Raw genomic sequence first — 22203 nt, 5'->3', positions numbered from 1 at the left:
TTACATTAGCTACCCTCCAATCTGTAGGAACTGTTCCAGAGTCTATAGAATCTCAGAAGATGACCACCAATGCATCCACTATTTCTAGGGCCACTTCCTTAAGTACTCTGGATGTAGATTATCAGGCCCTGGGGATTTATCGGCCTTCAATCCCATCAATTTCTCCAACACCATTTCCCTACTAATACTGATTTCTTTCAGTTCCTCCCTCTCACTAAACCCTGTGTTCCCCAACATTTCTGGTATGTTATTTGCGTCCTCCTTTGTGAAGACAGAACCAAAGTATGTATTTAGTGGTCAGCCATTTCTTTGTTCCCCATTATAAATTCCCTTGTTTCTGACTGTAAGGGACCTACATTTGTCTTCACCAATCTTCTTCTCTTCACATACCTATAGAAACTTTTACAGTCAGTTTTTATGTTCCCTGCAAGCTTATTCTCGTACTCTATTTTCCCCTTCTTAATCAATCCCTTGATCCTCCTTTGCTGCATTCTAAACTGTTCCCAATCCTCAGGTCTGTTGTTTTTTCTGGCCAATTTGTATGCTGTTCCTTGCATCTAATATTATCTCTAATTTCCCATGTAAGCCATGGTTTGGCCACCTTTCCTGTTTTACCTTGGAGAGTTGTGGAAGCTAGATCACTGGAAGTATTTAACGAGGAGATAGATAGATTTTTGAAATATCGGGGAGTTGAGGGCTATGAGGAGCTGGCATGAAAGAGGAGTGAGGCCTGGGGCAGATCAGCCATAATCTTATTGAATGGCGGTGCAGGCTTGAAGGGCTGAATGGACTACTCCTGTTCCTATTTCTTATGTTCTTATGTCAAAGTGGACAACCTCATATTTCTAAAAGAGCTCGAGAGGAGAGCAGCTTCAGGGTTCAAAAGAGCTGGGCCAGTCAGTGACTCTAACCAACTGCCTGCTGAGAAAAAGTAGTGTGATGTCACAGGGAAACAGGTAAATGATTGGTTGGTGAGTATTTTTCTCATCTATCTTCCAAAACTCAGGTAACTCATTAGCAATTGTAAGGTTTTATTAGTAGCAGTAAGGTTTACTAGGGGTAGTTAAACTTAATAGCAGCAGGATTAGTAATTATAAATTAATTAAGACAAATAAATTAATGAACACACTATAGGATAACAGGGCAGGTGTTGTGTTGTGGCTGCAGGATGTGGGAACCAGTGGACACTAATGTGATCCATCTCCAGTAACTGTCTATGGCCTGAGGATGTTTGACTCAGAGTCATTGAGCTGAAGGCTGAGCTGCAGACACTGCAATGCATCAGTTAAGGGCAAGGTTACCTGGACACTTTGTTCCAGAAGGCAGTCACACTGATTTGGTCAGTGGTCAGGGACAGGAGGGTGTGATTGCAAGTGAGGCAGGTATGGGGATTGAGAAGATAGAAGTAGAGGGTCCTTAGCCCTCGCAATTGTCAAACAGATTTGAGGTTCTTAGAGATTGTATGGATGAGAGCAAGATGGATGAGCATGCTGACCATGGCACCTTGGTACAGGAAGCCATTCAAGTTGTGGGTAGTAAATAGGAATGTAATGGTTACGGGAGATAGTATAGTCAGGGGTTAGACACAGTTCTCTGCAGCCAAGAATAAGAGTCTAGAAGGCTGTGTTGCCTGCCCAGTGCCAATGTTCAAGACATCTGCTTGGGGTTGGAGAGGAACTTGCAGTGAGAGGAGGAGGTTCCAGCTGTCATGGTCTATGTGAATACCAACAACATATATAGGAATAGGAAAGAGGTTCTGCATAGGGAGTATGAGCAGCTTGGGGCTAAATTAAAATGCAGAACCTCAAAGGTAATAATCACTGGACTATTACCTGCGCCATGAGCAAACTGATGTAGGGTAAATAAGCTTAGAGAGTTAAATGCGTGGCTGGTGTGGGAGAAATGGGTTTTGATTCATGCACTGGCACCAGTACTGGGGAAAGTGGGAGCTGCACTGTTGGGACGGTCTTTGCCTGAACCATGCTGGGTCCAGTTTTCTGGCAAGTTATATAATTGGGTGGTAGGGCAGAGTTTAAACTAAGTTGTGGTGGTGTGGGATTAATTGATAGGAGAAATGGTAAATCAAAGGAAACAATGAGATAATGGAGCAGGGGAACAATTTGAGCAATGATAACCAGAGTGTGGCAGGAAGGGACTGAGTATGCAAACTTAAGAAAGCACCAGCAGGTAAGGCCAGGGAGTGCTAAAATGATAAAAAGACAGAGTTAAAGGCTCTGTATCTGAATACACGCAGCATTTGTAACAAAATGGATGAATCTTTAGCAAATATGTATAACCTGATAGTCATTACAGAGACATAGTTACAAGGTGACCAAGGCTGGGACCTGAATATTAAAGGGTATTTGACATTTCAAGAAGACCAGAAACTAGGAAAAGCTGGTGGAGTAGCTTTGTTAATTAAGGATGTCATTAGTATAATAGTGAGAGATGACCTTAGCTCAAAACAGCAAGATGTAGATTCAGTTTGGGTAGAGATATGAGATAGAAATTTTAAGAGATCACTTGTGGAAGTAGTTTATATGCCCCCTAACAGTAGTTACACTGTAGGACCGAGCATACAGGAAGAAATAAATGGGATGTGTGAGAAAGGTACTGCAATAATCATGGGCGACTTTAGTCTACATGTAGTTTGGGTGAATCAGATTGAAAAAGGTAGCCTGGAAAATGAGTTAATAGAGTGTATTTGGGACAATTTCTTAGAGCAGTACATTTTCTAGAGCCAACCAGAGAGCTGGCTATTTTGGACCTGGCAATGAGCGATGAGACATTAACCTCATGGTAAATGAGCCTCTAGGTGACAGCAATCATAATATGATAGAAGTTCACGCTCAGTCGAAGGGATGAAATGCGAGTCTAATGTCAGTGTTTTAAAACTAAATAAAGATAATTATAAGGGTATGAAGGCAGAGGTAGCTTAAGTGAACTGGGAAACTAGGTTAAAAGGTGGGACAGTAGAGATGCAGCTGCAGACTTTTAAGGAGATATTTAATAACTCTCAGCAAAGATTCATCCCAGTGAGGAAGAAAAACTCTTTGAGAAGGATTCATCTTCAATGGCTACATAAGGAAGTTAAGTATAGCAGCAAATTGAAAGGAATGCTGAAAAAATCTACAAAGAATAGTGGTAGGGCAGAAGGTTGGACAGATTTTAAGAACCTGCAAAGAATGACCAAAAATATAATAAAGAGGGAGAAAGTAAAGTATGAGAGAAATTTAGCTAGTAATATAAAATCAGATTGTAAGAGTTTCTATAAGTATTTAAATAGGAAAAGAGTAACTAAAGTGAAAGTTGGTCTTCTAGAGAGTGAGTTTTGAGAATTGACAATGGAAAAGAGAGGCAGAGGTGTTGAACAGGTACTTTGTGTCTTATTGTCTTCACTGCAGAAGACAGAAAACGTCCCAAAAATACTTTAAAATCATGAAGTGAAATGGAAGGAGGAACATAAAACAATAACCATCAATAGGGAAAAGGTACTGAGAAAACTATTAGACCCAAAGGCTGACAAATCCCAGGTCCTGATGGTCTGCATCCTATGATCGTAAATAAAGTGGCTGCAGAGATAGGACAGGCATTGAATATACTTTTCCAAAATTCCTTAGATTCTGGAAGAGTCCCGCCACTTTGCAAAATAGCAAAGCTAACACATTTAGTCAAGAAAGGAGGCAGACATAAAAAAACAGGAAGCTATTGGCCAGTTAGCCTAATATCTGGCATAAGAAAATTGCTAGAGTCCATTATTAATGCGGTTATAGCAGGATACTTTGAAAATCATAATGGGATCAGGCAGAGTCAACATGGTTTTGTAAAAGGGAAACCGTGTTTAACTAAATCAATAGAATTCTTTGGGGAAGAAACAAGCAAAGTGTATAAAGGGGAACCTGTAGATGTGGTGCACTTGGATTTCCAGGTGCCACATCAAAGCTCACTATACAAAATAAGGGCTCATGGTGTATGGGGCAACATATTAGCATGGATAAAGGATTGGTTAGCTAACAGGAATCAGGAAGTAGGAATAAATGGGTATTTTTCGGTTGGCAAGTTGCAAGTGAGTGCCATGGAATCAATGTTGGGGTGTCAACTATTTACAATGTATATCAATGACTTGGGTGAAGGGACCAAATGTATGGTAATTAAATTTGATAACATCAAGATAGGTAGGAAAGTAAGTTGTCAAGAAGAGGTAATGAGTCTACAAGTGGATATAGACAGGTTAAGTGAGTGGGCAAAAATTTGGCAGATGGAGTATAATGTGGGAAAATGTGAACTTGTCCATTTCGACAGGAAGAATAGAAAAGCAGTATACTATTTAAATGGAGTGAGACTGCAGAACTCTGTGGTGTAGAGGGATCTGGGTGTCCTGGTACATGTTGATTAGAAACACAAATGGAATGTTGGCATTTATTGCAAGGGGAATGTAATATAAAAGTAGGGAAGTTTTACCCCAGCTGTGAGACCCGGGGTGAGATAGTGTACCTCGGTGTACAGTTTTGGTCTTCTTATTTGAAAATGGATATAATTGTGTTAGAAGCAGTTCAGAGAAGGTTCTAAAACAAAAACAGAATTACCTGGAAAAACTCAGCAGGTCTGGCAGCATCGGCGGAGAAGAAAAGAGTTGACGTTTCGAGTCCTCATGACCCTTCAACAGAACTAGCCTAGTTCTGTTGAAGGGTCATGAGGACTCGAAACGTCAACTCTTTTCTTCTCCGCCGATGCTGCCAGACCTGCTGAGTTTTTCCAGGTAATTCTGTTTTTGTTTTGGATTTCCAGCATCCGCAGTTTTTTGTTTTTATCTCAGAGAAGGTTCACTTGACTCATGGGATGAAGGGCTTATTTTATGAAGAAAGGTTGACCATTGCCCATTGGAGTTTAGAAGAATGAGAGGTGATCTTATTGAAACACATAAGATCCTGAGGAGAGTTGATAGGGTGAATACTGGGAGGATGCTTCCCCTCTTTGGGGAGACTAGCTCTAGGGAACACAGCTTAAAAATAAGAGGTCTCTCTTTTAAGATGGAGATGAGGAGAAGTTTTTTCTCTCAGAGGGTCATTAGCCTGTGGAATTCTCTTCCCCAGAAAGCAGTGGAGGCTGGGTCATTGAATTTATTCAAGGCTGTTAGATAGATTTTTGGTAGGCAAGGGTTATGGGGGGATGGGGGGGGTGGTGGGGGTGGGGGGGGGGGGGGGGGGGGGTGGGGGGCGTGGGTGGCGGGGTGGGGGGGTTGCAGACAGGAAAGTGGAATTGAAACCACAATCAGATCAGCCATGATCATATCGAATGGCAGGGCAGGCTCGAAGGGCTGAATGGAATTTTCCTGTTTTTAAGTTCTATGTTCCTAAGTTGCATCATTGTTTAAAATGGGCTTTTTCTAGAGGGTTCAAGACAATTTAGAGGAGTTGCACAATGCTACTGTGAAAGAGAAGAGACTCGAGACTCCAAAAATCTGTAATCTTTCTGGTGTACTCCTACTATAATGAGTTTTGGAATGAAATGGGGGGCTACAAATTTGAACATGATCCAGATCCACCAGCTCACAACCCTGACTGGGATTTGCAGGATGTCCTGTTGGGGGTGGAGCCTCCAACCATCCCACACAAGATGTTTGGTATAAGAGGGAGCAGGGCCTGGGGTGTGTGTCTCTCCAGGTTGGCAGTTGCTGCTTTCTAGGTCCTTAGATGGTACAGGTATTGCAATTGAAGTGGAACTCAGTACAACAATCCTCTCAGCAATGGAAAGGGAGCAATATGGGAGATCAGGCTGGGAATATGGACTAGACCAACAAAGAGGAAACAATTTCTTAATTTTTTTTTTACATACAGCACCTATTAAACGAGGGCCAGAGGGAGCAGTTTGAGGATGTTTCCAGTTGGGAGAGGAGGGATCTAGCATTCACCCTTCTCTGGCTTTCTTGCCTCCTTCGTGTACAAGCTCCCCACATGCAGCCCTGGTGGTGCAGGTGTTTGTCGTACAAAATAGGCCATCTCCCCATGACCATGTGAACTTTGACAGGGCCAGTGTCAGAGGTCACATAGAATCATTGAAAGTTTATGGCAGTAGTCCATTGAGTCTGCGCTGGCTGAAAATGAACCACCCAGCCTAATCCCACCTTCCAGTATTTGGTCCTTAGCCCTGCAGGTTACGGCACTCAAGGTGCATATCCAGACACCTTTTAAATGATCTGAGGGCTTCTGCCTCTACTATTTTTTTAGGCAGTGAATTCCAGGCCCCTACTACCATCTGGGTGAAAAATATTTCCTCATCTCCCCTCTAATCTTTTTGCCAATCACTTTAAATCTATGCCCACCCACCCTCCCCATCACTGACATCTTTGCTAAAGAAAATAGGCCCTTCCCATCCAGTGTATCCAGGCCCCTCACAATTTTGTACACCTTAATCAAATCTCCCCTTAGCCTCCTCTATTCCAAGGAGAACAACCCCAGCCTATACAATCTTTCCTCAGAGTTGCAATTTTCCGGTCCTGGCAACATCCTCATAAATCTCCTCTGTATCCTCTCTAATACATTAACATCCTTTCTGCAATGGGGTAACCAGAACTGCACACAGTACTCATGTTGATGCCTAACTAATGTTTTATATAGTTCCAGCATAACCTCCCTGTTCTTATATTCTGTGCCTCGGTTAATAAATTAAAGGATTCCATATGCCTCCTCAAACACCTTATCAGCCTGATGTGCTACCTTCAGGGACCTGTCGACATTCACTCCAAGGTCTCTCACTTCCTCTACACCTCTCAGTATCCTCCCATTTATTGTGTAATGCTTTGCCTTGTTTGACCTCCCCAAATGCATCATCCCGCACTTCTCTGGGTTGAATTCCACAGGTCACTTTTCTGCTCACCTGACCAGTCCATTGATATCTTCCTGCAGTCTACAACTATCCTTCTCGCTATTGACTGCATGGCCACTTTTTGTGTTGTCTGCAAACTTTTTGATCTTTTCTCCTACATTTACATCCAGATCATTAATATATACCACAAGGAGCAGGACACCTAGTACTGAGCCCTGTGGAACCCCACTAGAAGCTGCCTTCCAGTCAAAAAAACACCCATCAACAATTACCCTTTAGTTCCTGTTACTGAGCCAATTTTGTATCTAGCTTGCTAAATTCCCTTGGATCCCATGGGCTTTATTTTTTTTAACCAGTCTGCCATGTGGGACCTTGTCAAAAGCCTTGCTAAAATCCATGTAGACCACATCAACTGCACTACCCTCTTCAAATCTCCTTGTTACTTCCTCAAAAAAGTTCTATCAAATTAGTCAGAGACGACCTTCCCTTAACAATTCCACGCTGACTGTCCTTGATTAATCCATACCTTTCTAAGTGACAGTTTATTCTTCCCTCAGAATTGACTTCAATAATTTGACCACCACCGAGGTCAGACTGACTGGTCTGTAATTATTCGGTCTATCCCTCGCCTACTTTTTAAACAAAGGCACGGCATTAACAGACCTCCAATCCTCCAGAACCTCACCTGTATCCAGTGAGGATTAGGAAATGATGGCCAGATCCTCTGCAATTTCCTCCCTGGCTTCTTTTAACAGCCTTGGGTACATTTCATCCGACCCTGGTGATTTACCCACTTTCACGGATGCTAAAACCATTAATACTTCCTCTCTCCCTATGTATATCACATCCAAAACTTCACATTCCTCCTCCTTAACTACAATGTCTGCATCATTCCCCCTCTTTTGTGAAGATAGATGTAAAGTATTCATTAAGAACCATACCCACATCCTCCACCTCCACACATAAGTTACCTTTTTGGTCTTTTATGGGCCCTACTGTTTCCTTAGTTATCCTCTTACTCTTAATGTATTGATAAACATCTTTGGGTTCTCCTTGATTTTGCTTGCCAATATTCATTCATGCCTTCTCTTTGCTTTCCTAATTTCCTTTCTGATTTCATCCCTCCATTTTCTATATTCCTCTCAGCTTTCCGTAGTATTGAGTTCTCGGTGTCTGGCATAAGCCTTCCTTTTCTGCCTTATCTTACCCTGTAAGCTCCTTGACATCCAGGGGGCTCTAGATTTGTCTGTACCACCCTTTCTCTTTGTGGGGACATGTTTACCCTGAGCTCCTTGAATCACCCCTTAGAATGCCTCCCACTGCTCTGACACTGATTTATCTTCAAGTAGCTGTTTCCAGTTCACATTTGCCAATTCACTTCTCAAATTACTAAAATTGGCCTTGCCCCAATTTAGAACTTTAACTCCTGTCTTATCTTTGTCCTTTTCCATAATTATATTAAAACTAACTGAATTATGATCACCACCACCAAAATGCTCTCCCACCATCACTCCTTTCACCTGCCCATCTTCGTTTCCTAACACTAAATCCAGAACCACGCCCTCTCTTGTTGGACTTGCTACACACTGGCCAAAAGGTTCTCCTGAATGCACTTTAAGAATTCTGTTCCCTCCATTCCCTTCACACTAAAGCTACCACTATTGGGGTAGTTAAAATCCCCTACCATTACTGCCCTATTGTTTTGCACTTCTCAGAGATTTACCTACATATTTGCTCTTCTATCTCCTTCTGACTGTGTGGGGGTCTACAGTACACTCCCAATAATGTGACTGCCTCTTTGTTATTCCTAAGCCCAATCCATATGGCCTCACTTGATGATCCTTTTAATATATCATTCCTCCTCACAGCTGTAATTGCTTCTCCAACCAAAACTGCCAGCCACTTTCCCTTTTTACCCCCTCTCTATCTTGTCTGAAAGCCCTGTAACCAGGAACGTCGAGCTGCCATTCTTGCCCCTCTTTGAACCATGTTTCAGTAATAACCATGATATCACACTGCATCGTTTCTGTCTGTTCCCTCAGCTTGCCTGCTTTACTTGCTATATTCCTTGCATTTAGGATGCAGGGATACAGGAGTTAGGGACAGGAGTAAGCCATTCAGCCCTTTGAGCCTGCTGGCAGCATCTCAGCATTTATTGCCACAATGCAAGCCTGGATTTTCAGGGCCAAATTCATTCACCCCGGAACATCACTGAACTTCTCATCTACCTTGCTTACACTTTGAATGCAGTGGAGCCAATTTTATAAAACTCTGCTCCTGACACAGAGTCGCACTTTCTGGGAGAACCTATTAGGAATATTGGTGTTTGTGCCACATAGTTTTCCATCAATCAATTTATGGATAGTGCAGGTCTGAACTAATTGTGGGTGCAGGCGGGTAAAATGACGTTTTACTTGCCAGCGGCATTGGTGGCTTTTCACGCTGTATCGTCCCAAGCCCGCTGCATTAATTATGCCTTCCCAGGAAACATGCTCTTTCCATGGTGGGTAGGCTCTCATTCGCCCGCCATGCCACCACCTCGCTGCTTTATCATGCTGGGCGCCACATTTAAAGTGTAGCTGCACGCACACACATCTCAGAGCTTCCAGCCCACGGCTGCGGCAGAGAAGACATGGCCCCGAAAGGCAAAAAGACTGCAGCCCCCAGGTTCAAAGACACTGTGGTGTCCTCTACTCCCTCTCTGGCCACAGGATGGGCAGTAACGTCACCAATCCTGCATGGAAGGCGGTGGCAGCGGTGGTCATCGCCAACGCCCTTCAAAAGAGGATAGCCACCCAGTACCGCAAGTGGATGAATGATCTCCTCCATTCCACCAGGGTAAGTCACTCTTCTCATCACTCTCAACTCACACACTCACAAGCCCATCAGACATCCACAGGGCCCTCACTCACTGCCAGTTCAAGGGACATCATCACTCACTCTCACACACACACTGTCATTGTCCCCATCCTGTCCATGGGACCTCCACAGGCCAGGCACACTTATCACCTGACCTGGCAGGCATGCTGCTTACACGCTCTCCATTTCTATTCATGCAGGACAAGCTGGCACACAAGAGGGAGAGGTTGCAGACCGGATGAGGAATGCCTGAAATCAAGGTCCTCACAAGCTTTGCAAACAGCCATCCAGCTAACGGGGAGGATCTGGACCAGTCCTGTGCTGACGGTGAGGTCAGCGGTGCTCTACTAAGTGAGGGTCCAGCAGTGCAACATCCATCAGATAACCATGCTGTGAGTGATGTGTCCTGTTTCACAGGCCACTGCCATACACTAATTATCTCCCCTTGCTTCCACAGGCACATCTGGGAAACAATTGACAGAGTCCAGGACCTAGGGCCTCCAATCAAGCTCCAAAGAAACCTCTGGAGAGGAAGCTGGAGGCATCCTCCTTTGAAGTCCCATCACAGCGCTCACCCACACCCTCCACCAGCACACAGACACACACCTCGGTGGGACTTAGCTTTAGAGTAGCCTCAGGATCACAATCTGGTGAGCACATCGCACTGTCTGATCTGCAGCAGGTGGCGGTGGGGACCTCACAGGTGTCCGGCACTGGGAGGACTGCTGGAGGCCAGAAATTTGCTGAGTCTGAGTTAGATGACGAGCCTCTGGACTCGGTCATGTCACAGTTGCTGGAGCTGCAAAGGCAGGCTAGGGAACATCAGGAAGGGATGTCTGCTGCACTCCTCAGGTTGCAAGGCACGATGGAAGAGTCCGTCTGCCTACAGGCTGAGGCGATAGTGCCGGCATTGCAATGCACCGAGGTCAACACTGATAGGATGGCAGCCGCCATGGAGACCTTGACCAGGACGTCACTCCAGGACTGCTGCGTGGGCTCAACACCATCGCTGATGCCATAGTTGTCCTCGAATGGTGTCAACGCAAGAGGGGTGTAGCACAGCCTGATCTCACTCAAGCTACCACTTCTCCTTAAGGAGTCAGACTGGGGCCCTTAGGCACCCACAGGGAAGAGGATCAGCAGGTGTGCCCCCTGGGGCCATCCATCCAGGTGACTCCAGGAGTCTCTGGTCCATCTGAATCCCCTATTCCTGTGGTCTCAGCAGCTCCAGCTCCACAGGCCAAGGAGGTGCCACTGCCACACAGCAGGACCCTGAAAGCAGGATGGAGCCTTCCAGGTCTCAGCTCTTCAGAGGACACCCACCAAAGTAATCACAGACAGGGCGTAGCAGCTCCGCTGTGAATGGCTGGAGAGCACCAAGATGTACAGGCAGGGTTAGGAAAGTTAAGAAGGTGTAGCTGCACAGCCTGGGCATGGGGGTGTTAATCACTTGTACATAATGTTCACTATTGTCAATAAACTCCCAAGAATGTCTCCGTGCCTATGGCTCCTTGTTCTGATGAGCAATGTTCGTGTCACTCAGATGTGAAGCCTTTCTGCACAAGATAAAGACAGATGTCTTAGTCCAGGGCCTCGTCCCTGTACTTTGTGTAGTCTTCAGACCAAAGCGATGCTCCGGCCTCACACCCCCTGGACACATTCATGATGCCTGCATCTCGATGGTGCTTGTCATTGCCGCCAGAATGTTGTGGGCGGATGTCACAGAGTTCTGTCATTCTCTCTGTGTGCTCTCAGTACCTTGAAGGTGGGACTGGCCTCCATCGCTTCAGCATCTGTGACCAACGATGCTGTGTTCCTGAGGGGTTCAGATGCTGAAGGCAGACAAAGGATCAGATGCTTCTAACTTTACTGGCTGCATCTCTATGATATGACCTTGATCACAGAGCGTAAGTGAGCTGCCCTCGGCCAGACAGGAGTCAGACATTCTCAGAGGATATGTGAAGATCCATGGTGTGTCCTCACTGCATATCGTCATTATCCTCCTGCATTCGAGCGATTATTAAGGCCTTCACTGTGTCTCCATGACAGGAGCATTATGTCAGAGGGTATGTGCGCTGCCATTAGCCAGACTGGAGTCAAACTTTCAGAGATGGAATGTGAGGATCTATGGTGTCTCCTCACTGCATGTCATCATCATCCTCCACAAATCTGGCAGCTGTGAGGGCCTCCTGAGTGCGCCTGCCTCATCTAGCCAGTGCAAGGGCCTCATCCCTGTCATCGTCGCCTTCAAGGACCTCCTCATCCTCAACCCCATTGGCGTCCTCCTCATCAGAGGAAGCCGCCATCTCCTCCTCAGCCAGCTCCTCTCCTGTTGCAGCGCCAGGTTGTAAAATGTGCAGCAGACAATGACGATGTGTGACACCCTCTGCAGACTGTATTGCAGGGCTCCACCAGACCGGTCCAAGCACCGTACCCTCATCTTCAGCATCCCAATGGTCTGCTCCACCAAGTTGCGAGTTGCAGCATGAACCTTGTTATACCTACGTTCCGCTGCAGCCTGAGGCCTTCGCATGGATGTCATCAGCCACACCCTCTGCAGGTAGCCCTTGTCCCTGAGGAGCCATCACTGCAGCCTCTGTGGACCCTGGAAAACATCAGGGATCTGAGACTGACTGAGGGTGTAGGAGTCATGGACACTCCCTGGAAACCATGCACGGACCTGCAGAATGCATTTGTGGTAGTCGCGCACCAGCTGCACATTCAGTGAATGGAACCCCTTGTGATTGATATAGTTGACCATGTGTTGTAATGGAGATCTGAGTGCTATGTGTGTACAGTCGATGGCACCCTGCACCTGAGGGAATCCTGGAACCTGGGCAAATCCAATTGCTCTTACATCCTAACTGTCCTGGTCCTGGGCGAAATGCAGAGTGTTGTGTGCCTGCACAAAGATGATATCTATGACTGCCCGGATGCATTTGTGGGTGGAGGCTTGTAAGACCCCACAGAGATCACCTGTGGAGCCCTGAAAGGAGCCACTGATGTAGAAATTGAGTGCCACAGTCACTTTCATGGCCACTGACATCAGATACCCTCCATGCCCCGTGGCACCAAATCCTGCAGCGGCTAGCAGAGGTGACCGACCGGTTTCCCAGACATTTGCAGTCTTCAGTGACACTGGATCTCAATCATCTGCAGTTATGAAAGGCGATGTTTATAGACCCTGGGTCAAGCTAGGCGCTGACCAGCAACGGCTTGCTGTGGCTCTTCAGTGACATGTGCGGGAGCCCCAACACCCCTTCTTCCAGAGGGTGCTGCTCCTCCCTCTGCACAGCCAGGTGCCTCAGTCACTCTCTTCTGAGTTGTTATTGCTCTCTGTAGGCCATGAGGCATACAGCTAGGTCACCAGGCTCCATGGCCCTTATGTACTCCTCCTGCAGGATGAAAGAGAGAGACACGTGGGTTAGCATGGGTGTACTAAGAACCTGTCTTGGTTAAGTCTGAAGGCTCCTTAATGCTTCCCGAAGAGTGCTGGCCACCACTTGGATGGCCAGAGGTTAGTGCGCTGCATGGCTGCCCAAAACCCACCACCTCCGCCCCACCTGACTGATTGGCGGCAGCTTTGCCCATTGAACTGCATACTGTGCACTCAGCTCAGGCACAGGCATTCTCCTAATCCGCGCTGCAAGGCTGCACTGTTAGCTTGAACCATGAGGGAGACAGGTCCAAACCGGGTGATGAATTGCAAGGGGCTGTGAGCACCTCCACCACTGACTGCTCCATGGCCAGCTTTAGCAAGGAGATTGTACAACGTGCAGTCATCCATCCATTCTGCAGTCTACTAAAATGCTCATTAGTTTGCAGTCTGTGTCTGAGAGGTGAAAAGCTCTGAAGCACTTGGTGGCACATTGATGCCTCTGCATTGCTTGAATGGGCAGATAAGCTAGACTCCAATCATATCAATGAGGCTGCACCTGAACTGTCTCAACTGCAAAGGAATGGTCACTTTATTCAAGGTGTCCCTAATGCATGGCCGCTTCCCTCGCTCACAGCCCCCACACCCCGCACATGCTTCTGAGCTACCCTCAGCCGCAGGGCAGCCCTTGCCTCCCTCAACGCGCCTCAACCGCAGGGCAGCACTTGCACCACCCCTCGCCCCCAACACACCCCAACCATGAAGTCCAAAGGTGACCCGAGCAAGTGCTCCACAATGTTACTGTGCGTTCACCTCCGAGTTCCCTTCAAAGTGCAGCCCATCAAGTGCATGCGTTTTATATGCTGTCGTGAAACACGTCGGTGTGGGCGGACGATTCAGCGGAGAGGGGAATGATTCCAGCAGACTGGGCTTACAATGTTATGCGTATGTATTACAATGAGGTTCCCAAAGTCTGATGGCTGGAAACGCAGCCCGCCATTGGCGGGGTGAGCGGACTATCGCAAACTGGTTTCACAACACCGTGAACCGATTTTTGGCCCTCTCGCCATATTGTCCACTCATGCAGCCGAACACGTCCAATGCCAGTGGCCATGGATGATTCCACCCCTGGAATGTTGCCCCAATAACTGAGGGTCCTTGCAGGGAGCGCAATTTTGCAAAATTGGCCCCCTAGTAGCTCTTCCACGCCTTCATTCATCAGAAGCAAAACAGAAAAATCAGCAGAAAGAAACCATAAATAAAACGCAAAGTTTCTTTAAACTTTTTGTACCAGACGTTTTTGATGCCAAAATTGTCTTTAAAATGTTAATTCAAAAACTTTAAATTAAGCAGTGCTGATGCCAGTGAACAAAGAACCACTGCATTCACACTAAATTCTTTTGTTTACTATTTGAACAGAAACTTTAATCCATGGGTTAATATTTTTACAATAGTAGTGGAGAAACAGATAAACATGGTGTCAAATGAATGTGTTAAGCATTTATGTGCTATCTATTTAGTGGGAGGTGGTGGTATAGTCACTGGACTAGTATTCCAGACACCCAGGGTAATGCTGTGGGGTAAAAACAAAAAACTGCGGATGCTGGAAATCCAAAACAAAAACAGAATTACCTGGAAAAACTCAGTAGGTCTGGCCGCATCGGCGGAGAAGAAAAGAGTTGACATTTCGAGTCCTCATGACCCTTCAACAGAACAATTCTTTTCTTCTCCGCCGATGCTGCCAGACCTGCTGAGTTTTTCCAGGTAATTCTGTTTTTGTAATGCTGTGGGAACCTGGGTTTGAATCCCACCACGGCAGATGGTGAAATCTGAATTCAGTAAAATTCTGGAATTACAAGTCTTACGAATGTTGTAAAAGCCCATCTGGTTCACTAGTGTCCTTTAAGGAAGGAAATCTGCTGTCCTTACCTGGTCTGGCCTATATATGACTCCAGACCCACAGCAATGTGGTTGACTCTTAAATGCTCTCTAAACAAGGGCAATTATGGATGGGCAATAAATGCTGGCCTAGCCAGCGAATAAAAAAATATTCATAAGCATACTTTCTATTTTGAACTTTAAATGAGGGCAAAGGGTCAGATGAGTTACCCATTCCTACCTTCTCCACAATTTATCAAACTCTTCATCTTCCATGTGATACCCCAGTTGCTTCAGCATGTCCCTGAACTCGGGAACAAGGATCCTAACCGGTCCTTCAATGTTCTTCTGAGGCAGAATTTCAGTCAGGTCTAAAAGCCTAACATTAAACAGGGCAATACAGATAGATAAATAGAATCGTGCAAAAATGTCTCTATAACAGAACCAAGATATATATAGATTTCATATAATACCTACACAGTAAGATATTCACATTTAATCAGTTCTGTAAAATAAACCCTTCTGTTACTGCTTTTCAAACTGCAAAATTCATGATGGCAGGAATAAGAATTCTTCATTCTTTGTAATGCCATCTCCAACTTGGGTTAGACCACACTTGTTATACTGTGCACTGTTCTGATCTCCATATTATGAAAAGGAGGCACTGGAGAAGGTGTAAAAGAGGTTTACAAGAATGGTACCAGGGCCATGCGGCTATACTTATTAGTAAAGTTTGAACAGGTTCAACTTTTGTATATTTGTATATGCAGCTAATGTGGATTTGCAGTCAAGTACATCTTAGTAGTGAATTAAAACACATCATTTGTACAGAATTTGAAACAGAACACAACAACCGAGCTTAAAAAGAGAGAATGAAAATTTGAAATTTACCTCTTCAGGAAATGCCTGGAGCAGCAATCATGTTACAATGTCTATATACTGAGATAACCAATCAATTTGAGTAAGTATCATGTGGGTGATTGGTATTGCACTGTAGTGTTACTGGCATAATTTGTCCCTTTGCTGAATTTATAAGGTCTTTTTCCCGGTGTCCTGGCCAACCAACATCACTAGAATAGATCATTTGGTTACCATCTTATTGCTGTTTGTGGGATTTTCCTGTGCACAAATTAGCTGCAGCATTTCCTACATTAGAACAGTGACTGCGCATCAAAAGTGCTTCATGCAAAGAAGTCCCATGCAAAAGGCACGAGAGAAATAAAAGCTCTCTCTTTCCTTCTCTTTGATACATAAATAAATAAAAACACATTTAAAATGTTGGCTGTCTTACTTTCTAAGAGCTGCGTGTGAATCAGCTGAGTAGATGAACAGTCTCTGGCAATATTCCTACCTCTGCCTTACTTTTTCCTTAAGCTGCGAGTGCACCTGGGAGGCTGTCACCAGAGCATTGTCACTGTGTCGGCTCACGGGATCGAGCCACAAGGCTGCTCCTGTGGAGATAGGGTCTCTAACAGCTGCATAAAAGTCTTCACATTTAATGATCGCTCTTTCATTCAGTTTGAACCTGAATACAGCAATTGTTAAAAATATAAATGAACGATTGCATTGTTTTATGTTTCCATCTCAGGAATGTTGCTTCATTTCATCATTTTGCTCTATAACAGGTATTGTAGCTATTTCTTTTACACTTATTGCTGGTTTCATACCTGATCTTTCACATATAGGCTTTGCACCGAGGTGGCCTGGTTTTCCCTTTGCTCATTCCTCTCCCATTTCCCCCTCTCTCTTTTAAAGCACTGACCCATTCCAAGACACAGACAAGGAGCAGGAGTAGGCCATTCAGCCCCTCGAGCCTGTTCGGCCATTTAATAAAGATCATGGCTGATCTGATAGTAACCTCTCGCTTCAATATGATTCTACAGCTTCTGGCAGCCCACCAGCTCCTTGACCAAGGACTCATGTCTGAGCCTGCATTGTATCTGCAGGCTGTGTGACAGTGGGATGTTGCAGAAGGTTCTTTGCTGTCCATAGAGCTACTGAAAAGAAGAAAGAGGCCATTTAGCCCATCATCTCTGCGCAGGTCAAAAAGAGAAAAAAGAAACTAGCCGCTCATTTTAATTCCACTTTCCAGCACCTGATCTGTAGCATTGCAGGTTATAGCACTTCAGATGCAGATCCAGGTACCTTTTAAATAAGTTGAGTGTTTCAGCCTCAACCAATAATTCAGGCAGTGAATTCCAGATGCCCATTATCCTCTGCGTGAAAAAGCTTTTCCTCATGTCCCCTCTGATCCTTCTAACAATCACCTAAAATCTATGTCCTCTGGTAATTGACCCCTCAGCTAGGGGGAAACAAGTCTTTTCTGTCTACTCCATCTAAACCCCTTGTAGACCTCAATTAGGTCACCCCTCAGCCTCCTCTGTTCAAAGGAAAACAACCCTAGCCTATCCAGTCTCTCCTCATGGCTGCAGTTTTCAAGCCCTGGCAACATTCTTGCAAATCTCCTCTGCACTTTCTCCAGAGCAATTATGTTCTTCCTGTAATGTGGTGACCAGGACTGTACACAAAATTCCAGCTGTGGTCTAACCAGCGTTTTATGCAGTTCCATCATGACATCCCTCTTTTGTATTCAATACCTCATCCAATAAAGGGAAGCGTTCCATATGCTTTCTTGACCACCTTATCCACCTGTCCTGCTACCTTCAAGGACCTGTGGACATACACTAAAAGGTCTCTCACTTCCTCAACCCGTCTCAATAACTTCCTGTCTATTGAATAGTCACTTGCTTTGTTTGCCCTTCTGAATGCATTACTTCACACTTCTCCAAATTGAATTCCATTTGCCACTTCTCCACCCATTCAACCAAACCATTGATATCATCTTCACTATCAACCACATGGCCAATTTTTGTGTCATCTGCAAACTTCCCAATCATGCCTCCCACATTTAAGTCCAAATCATTAATGTATACAACAAACAGCAATGGCCTCAACACTGAGCCCTGTGGAACACCATTGGAAACTGCTTTCCATTTGCAAAGACATCCATCGACCATTACCTTTTGTTTCCTGTCACTGAGCCAATTTTGGATCCAACCTGCCACCTTCCCCTGTATCCCATGCGATCTCACTTTCCTGACCAGTCTACCATGTTGGACCTTGTCAAATAACTTGTTGAAAACCATGTAGACAACATCCACTGCGCTAACCTTACCAATCCTCCTTGTTACTTCCTCAATAAATTCTATTAGGTTAGTAAGGCATGATCTTCTCCTAAACAAACCATGCTGACTATCCCTAATCAATCTTTCTAAGTGACAGTATCCTGTCTCTCAGGAATATTTCCAATAATTTGCCCACCACCGAAGTCAGACTGGCCAGCCTATAATTTTCTGGCCTATCCCTCGCACCCTTTTTAAATAATAGTGCAACATTTGCAGATCTCCAATCCTCTGCTTTTATCAAGGGAGGATTGGAAAATAATCCTCAGAGCATCCGCTACTTCCTCCCTGGCTTCCTTCAACAGCCTGGTATACAATCCATCTATTCCTGGTGATTATCCACATTCAAGGATGCCAGTTCCCCCAGTACTTCCTCTCTCACTATGCTTAGTGTATCTAATATTTCACATCCTCCTCATTAACTAGAATGTCTGCATCATCCCTCTCCTTAGTGAGGACTGAGGCAAAGTACTCATTGAGAACCCTGTCCACGTCTTCAGCATCAACCCACAAGTTATCATGTATATCTCTGATAGGCCCAACCCTTTCCTTAGTTATTCTCTTGCTCTTAATGTACTGGTAAAACATCTTAGGATTTTCTTTGATTTTGCCTGCTGATAATTTTTCATATCTTCTCTTTGCTTTCCTAATTTCCATTTTTACTTTGCCCCTATACTTTCTATCCTCCTCTAGGCTTTCTACAGTAGTAAGTCTTTCGTGACTATCATAAGCTTTCTTTCTCTGCTTTATCTTGGTCTGTAAGCTTCTGAATGACCAGGAGGCTCTCGATTTGGCAGTACCACCCTTTTTCTTTGTGGGGACATGTCTACACTGTGCCTGTGGAATCTCACCTTTGAAAGCCTCCCACTGATTTGACGCTGTTTTTGCTTCCAATAGCAGTATCCAGTCCACTCTCGCCAACTTACCTCTCAGCTTTGTAAAATTAGTCTTCCCCCAATTTATAACTTTTACTCCTGTTCTATCTTTGTCCTTTCCATAATGATGCTAAATCTAACTATATTATGGTCACTTTCTCCACTACTACTGCTCCCCCACTGCTACTTCAGCCACTTGCCCAGCTTCATTTCCTAAGACCAAATCGAGAATTGCACCCCCTCTCTTTGGCTTGTTATGTGCTGGCTAAAAATGTTCCTTAAATGCAGTTCAAGAATTTTGCGCCCACTGTGCCCTTCACACTGTTCATATCCCAATTGATATTAAGGTAGTTGAAGGCCCCAACTATTACTGCCTTATTACTTTTTCACTCAGAAATCTGCCTACATATTTGCTCTTCTAACTCCCTTCCACTATTTGGGGGTCTATGGTACACTCCTAGCAGTGTGGCTGGCCCTTTTTTATTTCTGAGCTCAACCTATATGGCCTCATTTGTTGCCTCATTCAGTATATCATCTCTTCTCACAGCTGTAATTGATTCTTTAATCAATAATGCTACACCCCCACCATTTTTAACCCCCTCCCTTTCCTGTCTGAAAACTCTATATCCAGGATGTTGAGCTGCCATTTTTGCCCCTCCTTAAGCTAAGTTTCCATTATAGCAACAATATCATGCTGCCATATGTCTATCTGTGCCCTCAGCTCATCGGCTTTATTTGCTATACTCCTTGCATTTACATGTATACCTTTTAACACTGCCAAATTCCCGTGCTGCACATTTTTAAACCTATGCTGCTTCTGTCTTTCAAAGTCACTCACTGATTCTCCATCTCCCATTTCCTGCTCTGAATTTGCCCTCAGGCTCCCATTCCCCTGCCCATCTAGTTTAAATGCACCCTCATCAGCAAACAGCACTAGCAAATCTCCCTGGGAGGACATTCATCCCGGTCCTGTTCAGGTGTAGACCATCTGGCTGCCTGTCCCAGGGTCCTCCTCTCACACTCTCTTCTAGGTGCTGCTGGCTGCTGTCCCAGGGTCCTCCTCTCACACTCTCCTCTAGGTGCTGCTGGCTGCCTGTCCCGGGTCCTCCTCTCACATTCTCCTCTAGGTGCTGCAGACAGCCTGTCCCAGGGTCCTGCACTCACACTCTCCTCTAGGTGCTGCCTACTGCCTGTCTCAGGGTCCTCCTCTCACACTCTCCTCCAGGTGCTGCCTACTGCCTGTCTCAGGGTCCTCCTCTCACATTCTCCTTATGCAACATCTTCAAATATGGATTTGATTGAGTAGATCAGGAGAAACTTTGCACTGGGAGAAGGTCAGTAACCAGAGGACATAGATTTAATATAATTGGCAAAAGAACCAGAGGCGACATGAGGAAATATTCTTTTCATTTAGCGAGTTGTGATCTGGAATGTGCTGCCTGAAAGGGTGGAGGAAGCAGAAACTTTCAAAAGGGAATTGGTTATAAATTGGAAAAGGAAACTTTTGCAGGGCTCTGGGAAAAGAATAGTGGAGTGGGGCTGATTGAATAACTCTTTCAAAGAGCCAATATGAACAGAATGGGCATCCTCCACTGTATAGTATAAGCAGTGGACACCATGGACAAATTAAATGGGGATAAACACCTTGGGAATAGTAATCATAGTGCAACAAGGTTCAAGCCCCAGGTAGAGAGGCAAAGTCTGGTGCAGAAAGTAATGCACTAAATTGGACTAGGAAAGATGTTTAAAAAGTGAGGAATGAACTAGCTGAGATGAGGTGGAAATTGGCACACACGCCTGCAGAGCAACAATGAGATGTTTAAAAGATTACAAAGTTGCAGGAAAGATACATAGCATGAACAAAAATAAGACCATTTTGAATTTCAGATGGCCATGGTTAAATAAAAAGATTAAAAACAAAATTAAAACCAAAGAAGAGGCCAAATGAAGTCTGTATAGATCAGCACTTGTATTTATCCATATTGTACTGGTGTACAATCTCTATACTCTGCTGGTGTACTCTATATATTCTGCACTGGAATATGATAGCTATGCAGTACAAACTCCATATCAGGACTGAAACCTGTATTGTACTGGTGTACAATATCTGTACTGTATGATATCCGTATTGCACCAGATTGCTACCTATATGAAACATTGTAAAATATCTGTACTGTCCTGGTATATGACATCCATACAATATAGGTGTACAATACCTGTATGTACTGCACTGGTGTGTGGTATCTGTATAACACTGGTATATGATTCCTTTTATAGCTCTGTAGTTGTGCATGATATATTCCATTGACATTTCCATGATATTATACCTTTAGCACTGTTTGCAATATTTATACCTACCTTGTTTTCATGTAACCAAATAATTCTAACATAAAACTGTTTGAAATCTTTACCAAGCCTTTTCTTTACAGACGTCAGAAAAATCAACGAACAGCATATTTCCGATGAGGGTTGCAGACAGCATAGTTGAGATTATTGATCTGTGGGTTGAATTTCTATGGGGAACACCATTTGCTGTTTCTAGGATTTCCACTGCTTCTCTAACAAAGTTGGACAATTGGTAAAATCCCCAGAGAAATTTGCTCCCTGGGTGCTCCAGCTATGTGCCAAAGTTACAGCGAACAATTAGGAGAAAGCACATCACCTCATCTCCCCCACCACCTTCAGAAATCCAACCCCTGTCTTTCTTTCTCAATGAATTTTCTGCTTTTGAAAACTGGCACCCAGACACAGACCAATGTTGAGAAAAAATTGAATAAGCGAAAACAATATCCTTTTGGCTGCTTAAAATTGAGTAGTCAAATATCACATTCCTGCTTCTTCCTTAAAATAAATCCCTCCTCATATTACCCACCTCAAAAGGAGTTGCTGGAATTGTTTTGGAGCGATAAATCGTCCCAGGAATTTTGTCAGCACCATAAGGAGAATGTCCCTAGGAGAATGGAGAATCTATTAATCAATGGCGTTATATCTTTATGTTGGTGACATGCTTATCTTCACAGCTTGTTTTCACTGTCTGTTGACAGTGAACCAATTTACCTATTAAGCTGTCCTCTTCCTTCAGGATTGTTAGCTTTAAAGAGTTGTTTTATTGCCAAGTAACCACTGGATATTATTTTCTCATGCAGCTGATGTTCCAGCTGAAAAATAGAACAAGAATTGAGGCAACAGCCATGAACAGGTTCTGCAG

General features: G+C 44.6%; 1 protein-coding gene across 3 annotated transcripts in view; it reads right to left on the bottom strand.

Moving 5' to 3' along the window:
* si:ch211-197n1.2 (EF-hand calcium-binding domain-containing protein 6) overlaps nucleotides 1-22203 on the bottom strand; it is a 139333-nt gene that overhangs the window by 57000 nt on the left and 60130 nt on the right. For 2 of the 3 annotated variants that reach the window (XM_041186355.1, XM_041186356.1), the window contains exons 3-6: nucleotides 22053-22153; nucleotides 21868-21945; nucleotides 16290-16463; nucleotides 15180-15317 (exon numbers count right to left, since the gene is read on the bottom strand). In XM_041186355.1, coding sequence (XP_041042289.1) covers nucleotides 15180-15317; nucleotides 16290-16463; nucleotides 21868-21945; nucleotides 22053-22153 — 491 coding nt within the window. The remainder of the gene's footprint in view (nucleotides 1-15179; nucleotides 15318-16289; nucleotides 16464-21867; nucleotides 21946-22052; nucleotides 22154-22203) is intronic. The other variant, XM_041186357.1, reaches the window with a different exon arrangement.

The sequence above is a fragment of the Carcharodon carcharias genome, chromosome 4 (assembly GCF_017639515.1).
Source record: "Carcharodon carcharias isolate sCarCar2 chromosome 4, sCarCar2.pri, whole genome shotgun sequence".
NCBI classification, from domain to species: Eukaryota; Metazoa; Chordata; class Chondrichthyes; order Lamniformes; family Lamnidae; genus Carcharodon; species Carcharodon carcharias.
Note: the sequence above shows the minus strand (reverse complement) of the source record. Positions and strands in the feature narration are given on the sequence as shown.